Below are 23633 nucleotides of genomic sequence, written 5' to 3' on the forward strand. Positions count from 1 at the left end.
ATGCACACACACTTAAACACACACCAGAGGTGAAAAATGTGTTTTTTGAATGGATGTGACAGGCCTGATTAGATCAGGAAGAGCCAAGTCATGCTCAGAGGGCCCTGCAATGATGGACATGTTTAGAGAAACACACAGACAGACACACACACTACCACATGAATATTAACATGCATGAGGTCTGACAAGAAAATCGACACATATACACATACAGGAGCAGACACACACTATCAGGGACACACAGGCTATAATACACATAAAACACAAAAAAGTAACTTCCTGACCAGATTTGCCTTTTAAATTTAACATCATTATAATTCTACTAAATGTTTATGTGTGTTTGTCTGTGGAAATATGAGGAACATAAATAATACGCCAAAAAACCAAAAGCAGAACACTACTTTTTTCTGGAAATCCAGTACAAATTTGTAAAAAAATTATGAATATGAACAGTGTGCTTGACTACATCTAAGCTTTTTAAGCCATAATATCGTGTTATTTGAAAGCTTCCAATACCAAAATCTCAGATCAGTTCATCACGCATAATACCTGGTTAGTGATTGAAATTTATCAACAGATAAGTCGATAATTAAGTATCCGTGTCAACTGGGTGCATAATTAAAATCTACCTGCAAAATTAACATTTTAAATCATGATCGACATCAATCATATAAGGTAATAATAATGTGAAATCTGAAAAGGCCCACTTATGATTATACTTGCAATATGCGTATTTGTTTTCACTCCCTGTGATATTCAATAACTCCATAAGAAACTCTTTTCAGCTACAGCATTCAGGCCAACTCATGATTCATGTTTTAGCCAGACATTTAAAAAAAATGATCTTATAACAAACAACTATTTCTCACAATGTTACAGACCATAGTAGTGTCCACAACCTCCTCCACAAGTGCAAGCAACTTTGGAAAAGTCATTAAAACCAGTGCTTGTCCTTAAAATGCTAATTAAAAAGCTGCAAAATGTGGAACCTGTATCACATCTAAAATACTACTTCTACATGAGCTAGCGATCTAAGATTATTTATAAATAATACATTAGTAGCAGTACAACGGGAGCATAAAAGTACTAAAATATAGTGTGTTGAGGTTCTTTGGTATTTTTCTGGAAACTGACTACCACAGCAGATAAAGTAAATAAATATTTGTTCAGTGTGGGACAGATACACACAGATACTGAGATAAAAGGACCGAGGGAGAGAATCACGAGGAAACAAAGAAAAACATATATGATGCTGAAAACAAGAACAAAAGACTGAGAGAGAGGAAGATTTCCTACCTTCTTCAACTGTGACATTCCCTCTGAAAAAGAATTTGCCATGGCCTCTGGAAAGAGCCACCCCTAGACTAAAAAAAGAAAGAAAAAGATAATTTTATGGAAAGACATGTCATTTATGAATGAAATAAAGAAATATCTTCAGTCCTCTCACCTGAAAGGAGTCCCTTTAATGTCAGTGTAGTAGTAATCGTTGTGCAAAATCAGTACACGTTTCTGAAATAAAAGGTTAATAGACGTTCAGCGGTGTGGCAACAGTCACTTGATGAGATTCCTTACAACCTAGCTCCATCTAGTGGTAAAGGAAGTGCATGCTTGTGGCTGGCATTCTCGACCTGTTAAGCTGCACACAAGCGTGTTTCTGCAGAGTGTATATTCAAGACGTGTGTGTGCATATGAGTGGGTCCGTGTGTGTAGTTTTACATTTACATACTGAATGCTTAATAATCAGGCTAATATATAATGCTCTTTAAGCTTTGAAAATGTAAAGTACTTACACACATTCACATTCAAACACACACACATACACACACACACCTGAATACCACTTTCACTCTCCGACAGGCAAGTAGTAAAACAGAATCACCGGGCGGCTGCATCCCCCGTATTGAGCAACATGTGCTTGGTGGAGATAAGAGGCTTACACACAGAGACACACACCAGCACATGCAGAGCAAACCAAATCAGAAACAAAATCCCCAAGTCAATCCCGTACATCACTATGCCAAGTTTAACAACCCCTTGGCAGAGTGGATTCTCCCTGCTTGGTATGTCTCTCATACACCTTTTGGGAGAAAATAAGAAGTGCTTGTTTATGTGTTTTCTGAATTTTGGATTCCTTACCCCTTTGTCCACACTCTTTGTCACCTCCATAGAGAAGGTCCCTGTCTTCCTGTTGACCATGGCATTTCTCAACTAGAAACGGACAGCAGACACATTTGTAGATCAGCTTGATATTCAAAGAAGCACTGTGGTGGGTCTTAATGTAGATTTACTGGTGTCTCACCGTGTCATCCTTGTCCTCCCATTCCACCTCAGAGAGATCCACACTGCTGTAGTTTGGCTTCCTTCGCTTCTTGCCGTCTCCATACTGGACACAGCCATAAGTGAACACATATGCATGCACAAAGACCGTCACCAACTTAACTCTGCATTTTTTCCATTTTCAGTTTCACGGACCTCTAGGTGTATCATTTCAAGGGCCTGTTTCATTATGCTGAGCACGCAATATTCAGAGCGTTTCATTTTGTTCAAACATTACAATTATTTCATCCCAAAGCTTTCATTATTTCACTTGCACGTTTCAGTTTATTTGTGCACACAAAATAAACGTACATCTCACAGGGAGCACACACTTATTGTTGGCTGACCTGCCCAGATCCAACACAGCAGATCAGTCTTGCACCTCCATATCACTCAAAGAGGCTTGGCTCATCATGAGCTCCTAAGAAAACATGAACTGGGCCTCCCACACTGATCAAACAGAAGTACTGTCACTCTTCTCTATAAATCACCCTTTTTAAGGGTCTAAAAGTTCTCAAATGGATTTTGCATAAATATGGGAGGTCAGTTTATATTCAGTTATCTTTGAGAAAGTTGCTTGCTAGCAGTATTTGAATGCACGGAACAGATCATCGTCCTGGCCTTATAGAGTGTTGTGGACTTCTTACTGTGCTTATGTTTAAGAATATAATCTTACAGAAGCTGGCAGAAGGCTTGAAAGCTGAATTTGAGTCCATCTTCAGCTTAAAAGCATCCACCTATTTCATTCCTCATGATTGTCATTGTACCAATTCCCCCACTTTACTGGAGCCTGACATGAAGCGGTGACCCAGAAAGAATAACAATCAAATGATCAAATGAATGTGGTTCTTATCTTATCTGTCCATGGAACCATTGAAAAATCTACCCTCAGGTATTTCATGGCCCAGTGCTCAACTTATAAACTTGCAAATGGTTTTTCCATATTTTATCATGATTTGTTTTTAATTCAGTATTCATGTGTTTCAGCCTCCTCCCTTTGACTGTGCTTCTGACACTTGACACCTTGTTTTTCTGGACCATTCATTCTGCTGCAGTTTTGATAAGCAGTCGTACTGCAGGAAAACAGGTTCCTGCTAGTTTTGCATTTAATGACATCAAGTCTTTTACAATTCATTTGTAAACTGTTGGCAACCAAAAACTAGAGTGTCCCGTGGTCAGTTTTCTATCTTGTAACTAACAAACTCTTAATTTTCATTCAGATTTTTTTTTACAACATCCTATTTTGCCTAACAACTATACATATTCTAATATGATGTATCAAGTACTTAAATACAAGCAGAATCATTGTTCTTATTTTCATTTGACTTAAAACATTCTCATGGTAGGATAAAGCACCTTTTGTGTTTTACTTGCACCACAAAACAATTGGTACTTTAAAATATGCCAGTGGCTGTACCATCTGTGACAGCTTGAGCCACCAGTTCCACTCTCTTGATTCAATTCAGTCCACTTCTGTTTTATTTATATAACACCAAATTACAACAAATGTCATCTCAAGGCACTTCAATAATACAGTCCAAGCCAACTGGAGTTCAATTCATTGTAATCATAATCCAATCAAATCCAGTTAACTCAAATAAAAATTAGTCCAATTTATACACATACAGCCAATTCAAAAACAATTTCCTAGCTAAGGAAACCAACAGATTGCACCGAAACTTCTTTTCGGTCCAATCTCCCATACTGAGCATGATGGTCATTTCACCATTCAAGACTTCTCTGTCTACATGTTTTTTTTTCTTTTTTCAAAAGGATTGACAATATATATACATAGGTCAAGACTTCAGAGCTCAGCTCATTCAACCCTCTGATTGGCTGGCTGCTCAGTCAGCCCACCAAAACAGTTTGATGTGAGCATGATAAAAAGGTGATGCACGGCAGAGTGCTGTGCCTATTAACTGCAGTTAATGTATTTGTGTGTGCGGGCCAAGTGTATGTCTACTTCTGTATTCATCTGTCAGTGAAGACAACTTCCCACCCGTCATCAGTTGTTAAACACTATTCATTAATGTCTTTAATTAGACTTCTATTAAACCATCTGTCTGTCTGTTTTCTTATCCCGTCTGTTTCTCTCACATCCCTCAGTATCTTTCTGCTATTATCCAGTGTTGCTCTATGCTTTGTCACCCTTCACCTTTTCCCACATTTTACCGGTTCCTTGCCCACCTCAGCCTCCATCTGTTTCTATGCTCTCTGCCCTCACTCTTACTCTGTTAGTGGAGTGGGTGAGTACAATAGAGTTAATCACAGCCATTCAGGAGCTGTATCTCTGGCTATTTACAGAGCAGAGTAAGGCTGGAACACACTCTCCTCATCTACATACCGCCACTCAACCAAGACACTCACGACACGGCAGAGAGCACCTACATAATTGAACACCAATTTTTCTATGTCAAACTCATTTTTAATTTCTCACAGACAAGAACAGTAATAAATATCTTGAAAGATTTTAAATTCAATCTCTGCATCCTGAAAAGGTTTTTTATGCTCATAAGGACAGATTTTGGCTCAGCATCTCAATGACGCTGGAGGTAATACTCACAAGTGGCCGTAGATCTGGATGAGTGAGGATGTAACCATTGTTGGTGATTGCAAAGGCGTAGCCATGAATGCCCAACTAGTGTGATGAGCAGAAACACAGACAGAGCAAATTGATGCATAACAAGTCCGTACCTAATTGGAAATATTACCTAATCAAGCTCTTTGTCATTTTTTTTACATTCAGATTAGTTGTTTTTGTGATGAAACTCAGAACAAGAGGATACATTCATTCATGTTTGGAGAAATAACAGCTTTAAAAGGTCAAAGCAGGCACTCAACCAAGCTTTAGATCTACAAAAGAAATCAGCACAGGGGATGTGACATGTAACACACTCAGAATGCATTAGTTTATTCGTAGTGTCTAAATATCCTGTCAATTTTGGCCTTGAGGAAAGGGCTGTGAAAAAGTGCGAAAACTTCCAATAAAGCTGAGATCTATCTATGCATGGCTTTAACATACTGACACTGCCCTGTTGAGTAACTGGTAAAGGTGCAAACTTGAGTAAGAAAAATTAAAGGCTTAACTTATTCACTTGCTAGTTTAGCAGCTAGATTAACAAAGCGCTAAGAAAGTCCAATCATATGCTGTGGCTGAAAAGATCTGAATTTGATTATACAAAGTATAAATGTGTGGAGGGTTATCGCAAATGGCTAGTCATATCTTTTTTTTATTTGCAGGAAGGGATTTTAGATATGTTACCTTATATTTTGGAATAGTTTTGAGAAGCTCTGAGACAGGCACATCTGTCCCAACGACCCCTAGAAGGATTCCACGGTTTCTCTGGAAGCATAAATATAAAAAACGTTATTCAGTTTTGTCTGAAAGGTTACTTATATAGCGCAATCTCTCACTGAGGCACGCTTTATAACTACTTCAGTTATTGATATACGCTCGATTAGAAATGCTCCACTTTATCTTAATTTACAATTTAAGATAACAACTCCAATCAAACTGAAATTAGTGTCCATCAAATATAACCATATTCAAACTTTTTTCTCAGTTTGTGTCTGTTCACTCAATGTCCAAGTCATTAAGAGTTAAAAATAGAGTTCTTTAAAGAAACAGGAGGTTTACTGGAGAGAAGTATAGTGAAGCATTGAAGAGAGGATGTGAACTAATGTGAACTTACAGTCTCATTCTTGGTACTGAACACTGGCATTGCAACTGTGGTCATCAGAACTGGACCTTGACCGTCATCCATCTGAGTGCCATAAGAGATGATCAGTGACAAGTAGCATGTCAGCAGGTAAAAAAAAGAAAAAGAAAAAGAGATGAGACATGGGGGAGGAGAGGGAACCTAATGATGAAACATAATTATGATAGTAACAAACAAAATTCAACCACAGAACATATTGATTGGTATCTTGCATATTATATGAATTGTGTTGCTTAGTCACATCTTGTAAGTGATTTTTTTTCTAGCTGCATGAAATCGCCTCCTGAAGCAGCGTAGCTGATGGTGTTTCTGCAGCAGACCCAGTCATATTATCTTCTTGAGGGACCTGCAAAACTTCCCTAACATGTTTTATTCATGTTTATTATTTGCCTCAAAGTGTGTTTAATCAGAGGCTGCCTTTGATCTCTTGCAAAATAAGCCTATCCAAAGGCAGTACTTCCAGTTTGGATATGGGTATCTTACCCCTCCAAAGAGTGCTGGAATAATTATGATATTTATCTTTCCAGTGGATGTCTGTATCTGACGACAATATATCCATTAAAGATGAAAGCCTGACGCTGTAATAAAGAGACGGGAGGGAGACTTTGTGCTTAAGAAAAATGATCAAACCATGTCAACTTAGAAGTCCACACTGTCAATCACTCATACAGTTTATATTCATGTCACTATAAGTAATTGTCACATTAGATACAAAGTGAACTCCAGAATAAAATCAACAATGGTTCTAGGCTAGATGAGGTAGTAAACAGCACAAAACACAGACTGTTTCTGCAGTAGTAAAGATCTAAACACTTTTTTATTTGTTTGATTCTGTTGGATTGAACCCAGGTCCCAGGATGGCATTTTCTTTCTAAGAAATTGTCCATTTAAACACTTCTCTTAACTGGACATTACACCCCTTCTGTTCACCCTGTTTGCTCCATCGTACACCGCCTTTACTATCATTAATAACAGCAATGACAGGACAGTGTTCGTATCCATTCTGTCTTCCTCAGACAGTAGTGGGAAAAGGGGATTGGTGACCTGAGTTCAGACAGCTGGTAATAGCAATATGGACTGCAGTACTGGATATCAAAGAGAGAACAAAGCACATCTAAGTACAGCTGCTCTAACAATGGACGGCCTTGCTGCTGTAGAATGTGATCGATCAAAGGGCAGAAGCGACGAGCAGAGCATCATCTAAAAATACTAAATCTATTTCCAAGCTCAAGCCTATTGGATCATATATCATCAGACTGTTGAGCAATCCCTTCAACAAACACTCCCTACACAAGAACATCCATCACAAATGTTACTTTATTCTTTCCAGTGGTTTGCATTAAAACATGTTTATCCCAGTAGCTTTGAGAACAGATGTACTGTATAATCATGTGGATAATAAAAGCTGCATGGAGAAAGTCCATAAGCAAATGCATATCTTGGGTTCAAAGCCACCATTCCAGTTGTAGAGAATCCTAACTAACCTTGCCCATGGAGAAAAGAACTTAAAATCTGTGCTTCATTATCCTAACTCTGGAGAGGACAGGAACTTCCTTGAACCTCCACTGAGCATCCTCCAAAATTGCTTTGTCCCTGAGTCACTAAGGAAGTGCTATATCTAAAATATGACTTGTCATAACTAACCAACAACCTCTAAAGCAAGGTCAGAATGCATCAAATATTTGGGGCAATCTTCATCATCATTGCCTCTGTGGATTTATCTGTAGTCAGTCAGACTAGACAGAGTAAATGAGCTGTGTAAGTAATTTCCCCTGCTGTGGGTCAGAAAATGAAAAAGAATACCACTAAGCTTTAATACACTTGACATCCCAGCAAAATAAGTACCCAGGCACTTATACCCGTCAGCGGGCTTAGATATACACTCCTGGCCTGTGTTTGGTTTTTCATAGAACACCTCATAATCCAGGTTGCTGTGGCAAATTGTGTGCTGGTAGATGAGGTGACCCTTGTTGCCTTGGAGACAAGGTTTAATGATGCTGGTCTGTGTAAGCACTGGAGCCAAAGCAGGCTCTTGAGGGAGAACTAAAAACAGACCCCATAGGTAACAGAACTGGCATGGACCCAGTAAGCATTTTTACTGCACAGGTGTTTTGGGAATATCTATGAACGCTCTCAATTACCTCAATCAATATTAACACTTCTGCTTTGAAACGGTGGAGTTGATAATCATCCATCATGATGCTTTTAGCAGCTCAGTATTTCAATGCATCATCACGAGGTAATCAACAGCTCCAAGCTTTCACATTTGTTGGTTTTCATGCTTAATCAAGTATAAATCATGTTCTTTGAACTTCTGAACAAAAACCCTCTTTTCCTCCACAGCTTTCCTTACATCTTCCCAAATGTTCCCTGATACCTCTTTTTCTTCAATTGTGTTACATGCTTGCTACATTTGCTGCAAAATCCCCTCCTTTAACACATTTCTCTTGCCCCAGCTTCACTCGCATCATCCGAGAGCTTCACTGTCAGATCATCCGACATAGTGGGAAACAAAGCCAAATGAGCCAGAGAATGATGGATGAGGCTGGTGAGACAAAGGATAGGAGGGAGCAGGAGGAAAACAGAGGAGAAGAGAGTCCAGGAAAAGACCTGGGTAGGGTCAAGGAGAGTGAAAATTAAAAGAAAAAACAGATGAGATAAGATAAGATAGAAAAGGCAGATTATTAGGTTGTAATGAGAGGGATATGAAGAGTGGGGGAAAGAGTACAATACTCCATCGGGAAAAATGTTACATGTTGGCCCCAAAACATAAATCCCAAATGCTCATCACAGACTCAGACCAATTTCAAGAGTTTTGTTTACCTCTTATCTGACTCTATGACCAAGCAGCTGTGGATATTTTTTTATATTACTGCCATTTTGATGTCAATCGGCACGAGCTATCACACTAACAGTGCTATGTCAGACATAGGGCCTGCCAGCTGTCTAATGCGACTGCTCTGCACACAGCTCCTGCTGGTGTTGAGGCACAGCACTCTTTTGTTCTGCCAGTATCATTGTTATGATATTAGAGCTGCTAATCTCAACCCACATATGATTCATAAATCATTGAGAAATAAAATACTTGAAATGATGAAAGGCATCGGAGCAGATCATCCCGCCAGTCATTACGAACTATTGGATTTTCACCCAGAAGATGACAAAACAGCTTATTTTGGAAAAATCCACCAAAACAAATAACAGTAGCAATCTTGTTCTCAAACCATAGCAAAATGGAACCTCACACTTACATGTCTGACCACACTGCCAGCCTGGAAACACTTGCGAAGCACGGACAACATTGCATAGCATGTGATAAATGTGTGCTTAGACGTGCGTGTATGCTTAATCAGACATGCAGAAGAGAGAGATCCACTGAGCCGACGACAACCACGAAGCGAGGCTTGAGTCAGGAAGTTGACGAACAACATAGAAGTGTCACAAAAAGATGATGCCATGGGCTATTCTGATAGTTAGCTCACCCAAATAATGCCTTCGTTTTACGGACATGAAAAACCAAAACACACATGCACATGGACTGCACATGAACACACAGCAGGCCTGAACAATGCACAACACAGCAATGGCCTCAAACCAAAAATGTTTACCTTTTGTGCTTGGGGGAGCTAAAGAGAACAGATTAAAGAGGACAGGAGGGGGAAGAGAGAGAGGGTCAATACATTTAGGGATAAGCGTCTGAAAGCCTTTCAGTGCAATTTCCACTGAATGGAGTGACAGTGGGTGCTTAATTCCACTGACGCTGACTTAGACTTCAACTTAAAAGCAGTGATTGTGTCAAGAAAGGAAAGTTTTGAGGCCAGAAGACACATTGAAGGAAATTAATTCAATTCAAATCAATTTACTGCAATCTTCTCAGCAGGAAATAGTACGTTTATATAGAAAATACTAAATTCAAACTTTTATTTGCGTAAATTTTGAACTGAGGTTTGTGAAATATGTATAAACTTAAAAAACAAAGATTTGAGATTAATTCCCAATTAACTGTGATTAAAAATCTAACTCTTCAACCAAACACCCTTTTTATTTAATTCTGAGGTTTTAAGTATCTGGTGTGTATCAGGTCATAGAATTAGGCAAAAACCTCAAATGAACAAGAGTATATGGCAAATAACACTGTGTCATTATTTATTTTATGCAAACCAAGCAAAAATGCAGAAGCATTGTGTGAAAACTAAGCACACCCCTACTTCTCCCGCAGAAATTATGAATGTAAGTAGCATCCAGGCACTGCTTACCAGATGCACCTAAATAACTGAGCATCAGCTGGTGTCACCGTGTGTTGAAAAACAAATATTTCAGCATTTTTCTGGTCTGGAGCATTCAGGAGTATGTTTGCACGATGCGTAGGAGGAAGGACAATGATCTACAGAGAAGTAAGTGTCGCTGCCTATCACTCTAGAAAATGTGATTAGGGCATTTCCAAACAATCTGGTGTCTATCTACACAGAGAAAGATTATTCATAAGTGGAAAATATTCAAGACAGTTGTCAATCTTCTTAAGAGTGAATGTCCCAGCAACAGACTTTACCCCAAAGTCGGAGAAACTACAAAAAAACCCAAGAGCTACAGCTCAGACTCTACTTGAATATAACAGTTCCTCATATTACATATAAAAAAAAGACTGAACAAGTGTGGTTTGTTTGAAAGCATTGCCAGGAGAAATTCTCTTTTCTCTAAAAAGTGCATGGCTACACAACTTAGGTGGCAAAGTTACACCTGAACAACCTGCAAGACTTCTGGAACAATATAGAGATGACTGATCATAAAGCACTGTGCCATGTCTGATGGAAATTAAATGCAGCATACCAGCATAGACACCTCAAGTGTCCATGTTAGTTGTCCATGCAATCATCTGTACACCATAGTATTCTAGAGTCAAACGTGAGCCCATCTGTCCAAAAGCTAAAGCTTGGCCAGAACTGGGTCATGCGACAGGACTAAGATCCCAAGCACACCAGACAATTTACAACAGAATAAGGACAGAATCAAGGTGTTGCAATGGCCCAGACAGTCCAGACTTAAGCCTGATTTAAACTTTAGACCGTACAAGAGTTGTATATGAATAAATTATAGCAAATCTAGATGAGTAGGCCAGATTTCCTCCACAGCAAAGTTACAGACTGATAACATCATACAGTACATGATTAATGAATTATGGCATGTGCTACTTTACTGTTAAATAAATAATGACATGTGTTGTTGTTCATCTGAGGTTATATATACTCAATAATGAGATCTGGTAAGGATGAGATGATGCTTTTTTTTATAACATTCTTATGCGGGAAATCTAATGTATAAGTTCTTATATGTAAGAACTAATTAAGATAAACCAATTGAGATGATGGAGAGTAAGACAAGGAAATATGCACAGACGGATGGAAAATGGTAAAAACACAGGGCACATGAAGAGGATTTCAAAGAGAAAAGGTACATTTTCGTGTAGGCTTGTGGTCATCATAAGGAAGTTATCTTAAACTCTAGAGAACAAAGAGGTGCTATTCTCACTTTAATACAATTGCTTAAGCAAAATGTAGAACAATCATGCAGCAATTGTCCAGTATGATGTTTGTAGATTGGGGCAGGCAGTGGATAGGTTTTTATCATTTGGGCTGTTGCAGAGATGATGTCAGTCACAAAACGACAAAGCATGAACAGGGGTTTGCAATAGAAGGTAATGAAAAATAATTGCGCTCCATATTCATTTCGGGATAGGGTCAATGTTCTACCACTCACACTGCAGGACTCCCAAATACACGCAAGAGACTCATTGACTTAATGATTCCATCTGCTACCCACACACGTGTACACTTTCACACAAAACACATTGTCAGCCTTCTGTTTGTGTTTATCCCCACTTTTTTTTCAGCTGCAATACATAGTTCAGCCATCTCAAAAATGCAAATGCACTTTTGTTAACACAAGCCTAAACACTGTGGATTTAGTTTTGGTGTTTTCTCAATTCATAACAGAATATTCCAGCCCAATTAGGTAAATAACTTAGTGGGCATGTAGAATTAACAAGAACTATGCAAATTGGTGTTTGGTACAGTTGCATGATCAACTCACAGTACTATCAATGTATGCCTCAGTCCACACTGTGTCATGTTCCTGGTCAATCACTTTCGGACGACTCAGCACATGAAGATACTCCATCACATTCTCCTGCACGTCCGCCAGTGTGGAAATCTGAGTGAAATATCCTGTAAAGCAAAAAAAGTGTCATAGAAAAGATCAATATTTAAGGATTGTGTTGAGCTGCTGCTTAGAGAGCTTGAATTTGGCAGTTACTTGTCACCATCTTGGTTTTTCCAGAGTCAGAGGTGAACAAGAGGGAGTGCAAAGCTATTAGCTAACCCCAGAATTAGCTAGCTATCTTGCTTAGCAAGGTACACCTATAATTCACATTAATTGGAATATTAATCATCTCCCCTTCATTGATAAAAAAGGAGCCTTGTGCACGATGTACAAATGTGTGTACTTGTGTGCATTTTATAAAAAGAGCTTACAACCAGAGTGTTTTTCTATTTTGCACAGTTGGCAAAAAAAATCCCATTTATCTTTCAACATCACTTACCTTCTCCTCCAGCAGTTGATATCCACACCTTACCCTTTTTATTTGACTTTTATAAAAAGCATCACTGGTGTCATAACACCTTTCTGCACCTGAAACTTGTCGTCTACAGTCAAAAATGTGTAAACTGTTGATCTGATGAGTAGTATTGATAAAGCGATGTGATTGGTAGTATGGAGAGACATTTAATTTGAAAATGAAAAGGATTCTCTATGATGCTCACATCTAACCTTATGCACAGCACAGCTAGTTTTTGCAGCCTGACAAGGCTTCCATCAGAAATGGATCAAGTGGATATTTTTAGTTGTGAAAACTCTGCAAAAGTTGCTGCAGCGAGTCTGATGAAATGACAACACTGGAACATAATGTGATACAGCTGCAGGAACATGGCACATCTGTACTGACTTCACTTTTCAGAACTCATGGCTATGTCAGTTTTTCCTTTTAATTTTAAATAAAACCTGTGATTCAGACTCCAAAGTCTGCTGTGGATCCAAAACTGATCAGAGTAAGGCTGTACTCTGTGTCTAAAAAAACTGCTTCAGATTTTCACATCACATTCAATATCAGCTAGTCTACATAAGTCTAGTAAATCTTTTAGTAGCCATTGTTCCTATTTTTCCTGAAAGCTGGAAACGTATATGAGCAATAGCAATCCTTGGAATATTGTTCAAGTGATAGCACACCAGCAGGGGTCTGTGAATCATTAAGTGGCATGTAAATGTAATGTATAAACTATCTCAAACTAAAATGATGCCATTTCCCATGATGGTAATGCCATCATTATGATGCTAATGTGCATGTGGAGGAAGGAATACTGTTATCTCAGCAGGGGGAACGAACGGGGAGAGGAGGTGGGAATCGGGACAACAGCAAGACAAAGATGGAGGAAAAGAAGTGACATAGTGAGAAAGAGTGAAAGAGAGAAACCACCACATTTCTATTCAACCGTAAAAACAGCAAACGGACTCCATCACTCTGAAGCAGTCAAGTAGAAAATCATAGCTAGAGGAAATAGATTTTAGGGTCATTGTTCCCGGCAAAATCTTTACTGCACAAGGGAGATAGAAGTAGAGTGTAGACACAATACAAAGATCTATGAAAGATGCCATATTATACCCCAAATAACAAGCTCCGACAATGATCATCTAATTTCAGATCTGTGGACACAGTAAAAAACAAAAAAAGCTAATTAAAAAGGCCTGAAATCCTGAAACCTTGATTATTCCAGTCACTATAGCAACAAGACAACACCTGACTCTAAACTTGACCTGGAAGTGAACTTTGATAAATTCCTGCTTTTCATCCCCAGAGACATGCGGATCTGGCTATTATTCCACCAGACAGAACAATGACAGCACACGCATACAGACTCACATCACACATGAAGCAAGCCGTCTCAGTCTAACTGCATCATTTATCACAGTAGTGAGCTATGGCTGACTGCTCCCTCTAGAAGGCTGAGGGCATCCGGGCTGAGCCACATGGGCCACTGAGATGAGCTGGGTAAAGGAAAATGAATGTACTCTACCCTCGGTGACATGGAGCACTTGTTGTATGTACAGGTCAGCCATAACATGGTTTAGTAAGCATGAGGGCATCACTACATTGTAAAAGGACCTGGGTTTGGGTCTTATATACAAGCAAAATGTATAGAACAAGGTGTCCTGACATGAGAAAATAATGGACAAGGTGGAGGTGAAAAAAGCTTTATGATATTAGGAAGAGCAACAAAACTACATGGAAAACCTTATCTATCCCCAAATCAGTGTACTGCACTGTTTCTGCTCAAATGTAGCTTGTAAGTGCCCATCAATCTTAACTCCGTCAGTGAGAAATGGCCAAGATTGAGAAGTATACTTCATACGTGGGGTGCATTGGAACAGTTGAAAAACAAAGTCAAATGCTGTTGGGATAGCATCGAGTTAATATGAAACTTTAAAAACAATCAATTTCAAAGCAAAAATAAGAGCAAAACAAGACTTGAATTCAGGCTTTTAGTACATTGTAATAAGACAGCAGCAGTCTAGACATATATTTCAGGACCACAAGGGCATTCTTGTGTGCTTTTGCAGATTATTAGGACACTACTCCCAAAGTATTCATGGGTCTTGATGAAAACATGTCAGTGGGTGTTGCGGCTTTTATGATCCTGCTATAAACTGGTCTTTTGCTCATGTATTCCCCATTGCCATCGCCTGGAAAATGTCACTCATGAAGTACAAACAGAAGCAAAATGGTGGTAACTGCTATGTGGTTGTACTTGTTATCGAATTACACATCTGCTTGACCAATCACAAGCAACAGTGCAATAAGCAGCCCCCGACGCTGAGTCCACATAATGTGAAGTGGTAGAATTGCATGAATCAAGATTCAATCAAGATTAAATTAACTCTCATTCAAGATAGTCACAGGTGCACAACAGAACAAATTATTCACAAGTATAATTGACATAGTACGATGAACTGTCAAAAAGCTTGACATTATCACAAACAATGAAATTCAGCACGTGCTAAAAGACATCCCTGCTAAAATGGACAAAAAACCTATAACCTTTTCTTGTTAAGTGGCTACCAGTCTGTTTAACTGATCAATATAGCAATTTTTCATTTATATAATCTGTTAGTAGACAAAAGATTCACGATTACATTTCCAACATGTAACAGTAGGTGTCCCAAGATGACATTTGAATATTGAACCAAATCACCGAATGCCCTGTGACACAGTCATTTTTCAGAATCCTAACAATGTTATTTCTTCCATTCAAAGGCTGTGAGGACAGTCTGACTGGATTGCTGATGAAATGATAGGCAAACTGAGACACTTGTATTCTCCTGCAAAACCTTTTAAAGCAAGAGTGAAGAATTACAACCAACATCTCCGCTTCGGTTTAGAACATAGGTGTTACACGTAGGGAGAAAAGAGAAGATTGTTCTTCACAGCCTCTACAGACAGGATGTTACTGCCACAGGCCTGTATCATCAACTGACATACACGCACACACACACACACACACACACACACACACACTTGTACAACATCACATAAGCACACACAATCAAACGCACTGGCCTCATCATCTCAACTAACTCCCTCAAACTGACTAGATGGGCTGTCTGATATCACTTCTATGCAACTCTCTGGATACCCTTGTCTCTTGTGTACACACACACAAACAGACACACGCATAGCTGAAAACACATACACACTTTGTTGCCTGAGGAAATGGAGCCAGACTGTCTGTGTCACCCACCTCCAAGCTAAATATAGAACTTGAGGGAAAGTGCTCTATACACTGAGATCGTGATCATACACAAAGCACCAAAAACTGTTGCCTGCTGTCACACACATGTGCTAATACAAATTCATCTATGCATGCACACATACAGACGCATGTGCCCAACAAATCCTACTTTTCTAATATTTTGCTCTAAGATCCCACCTTTGTTCGCACATGCCATCCATTTCAGATTATCTGCAAAGGCTGACTCTCGACCAATCAGGTATGGGAATATCCGAACCTACGGAGAGAAGTGAGATAACGTCCGTCATTCATTTTAATCACAGTTTGATGGAGGTCAGCACACAACCATGTAAAAGATAAGACTGGGTTAAAGGCTCAGGCCACTGATTAGCAGGTCATTTGTGGGTTCTTTAGATTTTATCAAAGTTCTATTGATTCAAATACATTTAGACAAATCAAGAAACTATATAAGGATAAACAAATGCTGGTCTAAAAATAAAGAATGTGCAATTCAAAAAGGGAGCTTTATGGGCTCAGTTCAGAGCAACCTCTAAACTCAATGTTGGTAAACCCAATTTTCCCCAGCAGTTCTAATTTGGCTCTTGCAGCAGGTGTAGTTGGCAGGTGTAAGTTTGCATTCCCCTGTCTGCCCGAATGTCTGTGAAGAACATTGTTGCCAGATTGGTGCAGATGTAAGCCTCTGGGGGTACAGCTGCTTCAGCTCCCATGCCTGCATTTTTCACAGTCTACCTTCACCTTGACAGCATGTGTCAATTTGTGTTTGTTTGTTTATATAAATGCATACATACATGCATATTAATACATGTATGTATGTGTCTAGTTTTGGATGACTGTCTCAACAGAAGAGTGTAAAAAATGCACAAATGGCTTCAGTGTAAAAGTAAAAGTACCTTTTTTATTGAATATCTCTGTATAAAATTATCTTTATTTCTCTAACTGTTCGTAAAAAAAAAAACTTTTTTTAAGATATTACATTTAACTGACAAATATTTAAACCACAGACATCTAATTCAAGGTTCAAATTATCCATGTACAGCATGTTGTCAACAGTAATGTGTTTTACCGAAAAGAAGTAAAGCTCTCAAATTGTCATTTTTAAGCAGCCCTTATCATTTATACCATAATCATCTTCTATTCATCCAAAACTCTTCTATCTGAAAGACACTGCTTAAGCTACAGATAAAAGTGAATGCTATGATATGATCATAACAGCTTAATGCACGTCTATATAAAAGAGAGGCTGATCATCTGCTTGCACTTATGTTTCCTTCATTGGAAACCATACTACAACAAAAAGACTATTAAACATAGAAAACATTTACAGTTGACATAATTACAGCACAAATTGATATCATAGGGCCTCTAGCTATAGCATGCAATCTTTAACATACTTGAACGCACACATTCTATACAGGCAACAATAAGATAACACATGAATGGACATTTACAAAGACACAGTAACCATTTCTGTATGTATTTGTGCACAAAACAAAAATATTCTTATAGCAAACTAATCAACGTGACGTCTCGAGGTTGATGTTTCAGACCCTACCATCCTTTCAAACATTTGCATATATATATATATATAATATAAAATACACTGCAGTCCACGCGCCTGCTTTACTCACTTAGTACTCAACTCAATAATTTACTCCGTGCTGCGATATAAACCTTCAATAAAAATCTTAATAACTGCACCACTGTGAGGTTACATGTGTACAACCTAGCTAAGCTAAATGTTCTCACGTCTGTGAACAAATGTGATATGTAGCTAAATCCAAGAGCTGACACATGGTTTAAAAAACCCAGCTCAGTCTAAATTTAGCTTAGCTTTAGGGTTTCGGCCTGAATCTAAAAATTGCATCTTAGATGGTAGCAAAAATAACCATCCCTAAAATGTATTTGTTTATAATATGAGCACTATCTGCTGTGACTGGTGATTGTAATGTGTGCTTTATAGATAATTTAACATTTATTTAATAAAAAGATGTCAATCTAAACTACAATATTCTTCTAGTTGCTATCATTAAATAAAATCATCCAAATGCTAAGCTTTGTATTAAAAGGAAGCCATGAAATGTTTTGTCGAGCCCTGGTGTATCATTCCTAATGTGGAACGACAATGGAAATTTATGTAAAAACCTCTGATACGGTAAAGATTTTAGCTTATCTGTTATGTATCTAATACACTTAATGAGCAGAACAAACATCACAAAATGTTCTTATGCATATTAACAATCTTGTAAAGCAACATTTTTTTTTTCTTCCAGTTGTGAGCCTTTTAATTTCTAATTACTGACATAGTGGCACACGAAGCTCCCAAGCTTTTAGATATTTGTTATTGCATTCCTAATTATTGAAATATCAATCTAGTGTTTTACTGGAGAGCAGGTCTACATTATGTCTGTATGAATTTGCTGGTCCAAAGGTCTGCTCTCAGACAAATGCGGTTTGGGTAAAATGTTTATGAATATTACCTTAAATGAGACAAAAGCCTTCTTGGAGGACAGGTTTTCTGGGCCTAAATATTCCCAGGTTGCACTACTAGCTGTCACACAGACTGGCAGTGGTCACAAAGAAACTCTTACAATAAGATTGTGGGCCACAGTCATGTTGACACCTTATCGGTCTGGTATCAACAGTGAAGGGCACAGTTTCTCCCATTTGCAGGACTGAGCCCAGGGGTCGTCTCTATGGTCTGTGGTGCACGGTTTTGGTCAGCTCTTTGCTTATGTGACATCGGAAACAACATTGGCAATGAAAAGGAACAATTACAACATTACCACTACCAAATGGTTGCAGCAGATAAGGTATTGTATGTATACAAAGAAAATAGACATGCTTGCACAGGCAGATTGCAGGGTGGTCAAGTTTCCTCTTTCCTCTGTCGGATTCCAGCCAGCTCGGGATAGACGAAGGGCACAAGTCTTACAATCAGAGCACATGTCTGCAGACATTTTCAATCAGTGGCCTTTGATGCATTAAATGTGCACATCGGACTCGGAACTATAAACTAACTGTTGTTTTTGCATTTGTGTGCAGACTGAAAGCCAGTGGACATAGGCAAAAAATGCCAGAGGAAATTTCCAGTACATTCACCCTGTGATCAGCTTTAATTGGTATTATTTTGCACCAGCTTCAGACACCGTATCCAGCTTGTGAACACAGTCCACAACCCGTGTTTTTTTTTCCCTGAGGGAAATCCATGTGTCAAACACAAACAATCTGACAACTGACTGAGGATTTCACAACTCAAGAGGCTGGACTCTCAAGTGATGGATGGATTATTTTCCCACTGAAGACAAGTAAAGGTCAGTTTAAGGGAGACCATTCTCACTGTTCCAAGTTGCTTTTCATATTCTAGAAATGGGTCACTTAAAAACAAATGATATTGCCAATCTGTTCTTACCATATAATGGGGTGGAAATGGTGAAAACATGACATAAAACACAACTATCATTTAAAATTTACAATACTGTATTTCTAAAGAAATTGCTCAGAGTATTGTCTTATACACCTAAATTTGTTTTACTTCAACTCATATCGGTATAACACAGACTTCTTGTGACTTGAATAATCTATTAAAATAATCTATTAGCTTTGAGTTCTACCCTATATATCATACGTTTTGGGATTATTCTGTGAGGATTACATGCAAATTCAAAGTAGTGTCTATGTATGATCATTTTGAATTTGATGCCAGCAACACATTTTCAAGGAGGTCAGGAAATAGGGCAAGTTTATCATTGTGTACTGGAGAACTGAGGAGACCAATTGCTGCATCTCATTGTACCTTAACATAGGTCTGCAGCAGCTCAATAGTGTTTTATTTGCATTTTTACAAAGACAGCTGGACTGGACAGCGGGCCCTTAATAACACGTGATCATGAATGAATCAAAAATTAGCATCAAAAGTAATGATAAAGCTTTTTTTTTTCACCACAGTAGCCTCATTGACAAGGTTACACTGCAGATGTGTTTGTATTCATTTCTTTATTTGGGTTATGTCTGTTGATATAATTTCTGATTATTTCAAAATGAAAAACTAAATTAATATGTGTGTCGTCACTTCACAGGAGTAACCAGTATATGAAAAAAATGTGAAACCCCCAGCTTCACTTAGTTGCTCCTTTGATTTCTTTGATTTTGAGTAAATTCTAAGTAGATTTGATATATCTTTGTACTATTTCTAATCATATATGAGGATCTAATCATTAGCAAAACATCACAAACCCATTTGTAAATGCATTTTACACAGCATACATTTTTGGGGGGGAAACGAGGCTACAAGTAAACAAGTAACAACATCACACTAAGAGAAACCAGAAATATCATCAAAAAGATGCTTTTTTTAGTTTCCCAGTATTTTAGACTTTTTATTTTAGCAGATGCTGTTATGAATAAAAACTAATTTATGAAACAATAAATAATTTATGTGGAAATATTTGGTATTTTATTTGTCTTAAGTTTTTTAAAGCCTGCCTTTATCCTCAGTGTGATGATGTAAAGAAAGCGGTAAAGTCTGGCTTGAAAGAAGCCATTAAAAAGCAGCAGTGGAGGAAGAGAAAGGCTAAGCAAGTCAGGCTGGAGAGAGTGACAGAGACTGAAGACTTCTATTATCAGCAGGGCTTCTTCTAAATGGACTATCTAGCAGCCTTGTCCCCTCTCCGTTCACTGCTGTTAAGCCTCGAGGCAGGAAATGGTTAGAGGAGTGATGGGGGCTGTGAGCAGTTTTAATATAGACCAATACCACACAAAACAAAAACAATGTACAAGAATTCAATTAATAGAAATTAATTAGCGCTGGTATTAATAGACAGGCACATATGTTCCCATTATGTGCACATTTGTTGTTTAAATCTGAAGCAATAGAGGTTTAAAGTGTATGTTCCTCCTTGAAGTCTCTTTTACTAGCAGCATATTCTAGCAGCATATAAAGTATCTTAACCCATTCATTTTTTTTCTAAATAGCAATGTAGCCTTCAGAATTTTTAAATGGAAACAATCAGGACTCCTCCTAGAACAGCCCAACCAATCAAACAGGACAGTAAGGGAAAAAAGAGCCTTTGTTGTGAATAGGAACCTGGTGTTTACTTTAACTGAGGTCCAGAGATTCTGTGTGGAGATGGAGAAACAAGATTATCTGTCAGAGAAGCAGTTTTCATCAATTAAAAGAGTCCTGAGGAAACTAGGCACCATTGCAGTAACAGAGCATGGTGGTAGCAGCATCACATTGTGGGATTTTATTTGATTTTTTTTTCAGTACGAACAGAGAGAATTGCAGAACTTGAGGGAAAGCAGAATTGAGCAAAGCACAGAGATGCATTGAATAAAAAAAAACACGAGTGGGTCAAAGGTCCACCTTCCCACAAGACAGGCGACCTTGGGCACACAGTAAAGACAATGCCAGAGTAGCCTTTTAACAACTCAGAGAATGTCCTTGAGTGAACAAGGACACACTAACATGGCTGTCAGTTTTTCCCCTTGCAGCCTGAAAGGTCACTTAATTGATTGAGTCATACAAAACTACTCAATGATGTTATCGTTAGTTGTTTAACAAAGTTCAGAGGATAGTATTAAAATATTCACATTAATATTGTGACATGTATATTTTCCCTGTGAATGATTTCCAAAAATATATGGAATTCTGGTGTCAATTGTTTTATTATAGGGTAATACATGTAAACTGTTAAGATACATGTCTTTATGAATTTTCACTTTCTTTTTATTTGGTGTTTGCTTTCAGTTTCAGTTTGGTCTGGTTAAGGCATCAAAACTACTTGGTTAGGTTGAGGAAAACATCAGAGTCCAGTTCAAATTAGTCACTTCTCCACAATGATGAATGAAGGATAACTATGCAGAATAACTATGTGGATACACTGTTTCTTTCTGTTTACCTGGGGAGTTGAAAGTGACATCACAGGCTTTCACTTATGATGCATTGTGATACTATTTGAGTTAGAAAATGCTGAAATATGAGGGTGCACGTATATTACAACAATGTTACCTTGCAATAACCCCTTTTCCCCCTCTAGCTCTATTCTCCAGTTTCATTTCATGGCCTGTTTGAGTAGCACCACAATTGCATTGCATGATAGCAGCGAGACAGGTCTGTCATTAGCTACAGGGCCATACTTGACTCTGTTTTGCAGCACTCTGAAAGACCCCACACTGGGCACAGTCTTTACCCTTTGCTTGTCAAAACATTTATCCAACAATTCAGTCTAATAATATTTCTCTGTCATGAATAAAAAAAAATCTGTTTGTCATTTTTAGATGAACGCTTTTTTCCAAGGATTCTGTCTTCATACAGTTAACTATCAGTGCCTTAGTCCAAAAAAACATTGTAATTTTCAGCCTTTTTTGTGGAATAATCTATTTGAGAAAAAAAAAATTCTAATAGATGTACTTTTTACAGCACTTCAATTAACACACATTCTCAGAAGTCAGTTTAAGATGTGATCCGACACTCTCCAGTGTTCAGCCTGCATTGTGATATATGGTTACAGCCTCTGAAGTTGAGAACAACCATTAAGTTGAAACTGAGATCTATCCAGGAGCATCCATTGTTTGCAAAATTACAAGATGTGTGTGTTCGATACACTACCTTTCTATCCGGCCAGTTATACTTGGCAAAGATGGCATCGTATGTATCCACTGCCCCATCTGTCACCAACATAATGGCCTGGCTGCACTCACTACCCCTCCCAGTCTGGTTGAACTGGAAAGAAAGAGACAAAGAAATAGAACGATTTGCCACATTTAAAAAAACATTTTTTTAAAAAAGCAATGCAAATGACAATGGAAACAAAAAAAATGTTTTTATTCAGTTTTAACATATTAGCTAGTTCCTACTCAAGTCTCTATCTTACATGACATAGTCTTGTACCAAGGAAGCAATAATAACATGAATGCAATAAACGCCTAACAATGTAAATTACAAAGAAGAGTCATGTAGCATGAAATTACTGTAGTCACAGCAGACTTTGATAGATACATGTCAGGATAATAAATGTGTGTCTCTGTGTGTTTGAGTACAAGTCTAATTGATTAATTTGCCTGATATAATGAGACAATATCAGACCAGCAGCCTGAGTCATCGAGCGCTTTGTTTACTTGGTTTTTGCATGATTCTGTGGACTGATCTATTAATTACAGTTCTGATTATCATTGTGCATAAACTAATGTGCATGCGTGTGTGTGTGTGTGTGAATGATGCTGATCGAGCAGCAGTGTGTTACTTACATCACTGAGAAGATTGAATGCCTCAGTGAGAGCTATGTCCAACATACCAATGCCTTGAGCAAACAGCTTGTCAAGGTGCTCTCGGAAATGCTGGGAAATTAAAGTTTGGGGAGAAGGGATTATGGTCATGGTGACAAAAAGACAGGACAAAAGTGCAAAACACTGAAAGTGACAGATTACAGGGCTTTGAAGATGAAAAAAATAGAGAAGAAATACAATACAAAATACAATAAACCTATTGGGTTTATGTGTTTATATAGAGCTAATAGTATTCCACATTGCTTATCTGAGAAGAAAGATTGCACCAATTGTCTAAAGGGCTCTTTACAGTCCTGAGCCAGTTTTTGGGGCAGGCCTAAGTACCACATTATGTTGGAGACAAATGTCACATAGACTGAAATACTGTATAATGATCAGCTTTCCCTTCCCATCCTTTTTCGTGACAAATTGCCAGTAGAGTGTGGGTATGTGTGTTTATAAGAATGTGCATGTGTCA

The 23633-nt window shown here is 38.2% G+C and overlaps 1 protein-coding gene across 1 annotated transcript in view; it reads right to left on the reverse strand.

The window, feature by feature from the left end:
* The window catches only part of cacna2d3a (calcium channel, voltage-dependent, alpha 2/delta subunit 3a), a 117711-nt gene that overhangs the window by 29553 nt on the left and 64525 nt on the right, over positions 1–23633 (reverse strand). Inside the window, exons 9-19 of the mRNA XM_072367437.1 lie at positions 23138–23227; positions 22500–22613; positions 16070–16148; positions 12123–12256; positions 6009–6080; positions 5579–5659; positions 4880–4954; positions 2300–2383; positions 2137–2208; positions 1448–1509; positions 1297–1364 (exon numbers count right to left, since the gene is read on the reverse strand). Of these exons, the coding sequence (XP_072223538.1) occupies positions 1297–1364; positions 1448–1509; positions 2137–2208; positions 2300–2383; positions 4880–4954; positions 5579–5659; positions 6009–6080; positions 12123–12256; positions 16070–16148; positions 22500–22613; positions 23138–23227 (931 nt within the window). The remainder of the gene's footprint in view (positions 1–1296; positions 1365–1447; positions 1510–2136; positions 2209–2299; positions 2384–4879; positions 4955–5578; positions 5660–6008; positions 6081–12122; positions 12257–16069; positions 16149–22499; positions 22614–23137; positions 23228–23633) is intronic.

Source organism: Leuresthes tenuis, unplaced genomic scaffold, assembly GCF_036924035.1.
Source record: "Leuresthes tenuis unplaced genomic scaffold, fLeuTen1.0.hap1 SCAF_16, whole genome shotgun sequence".
Classification (NCBI taxonomy): Eukaryota; Metazoa; Chordata; class Actinopteri; order Atheriniformes; family Atherinopsidae; genus Leuresthes; species Leuresthes tenuis.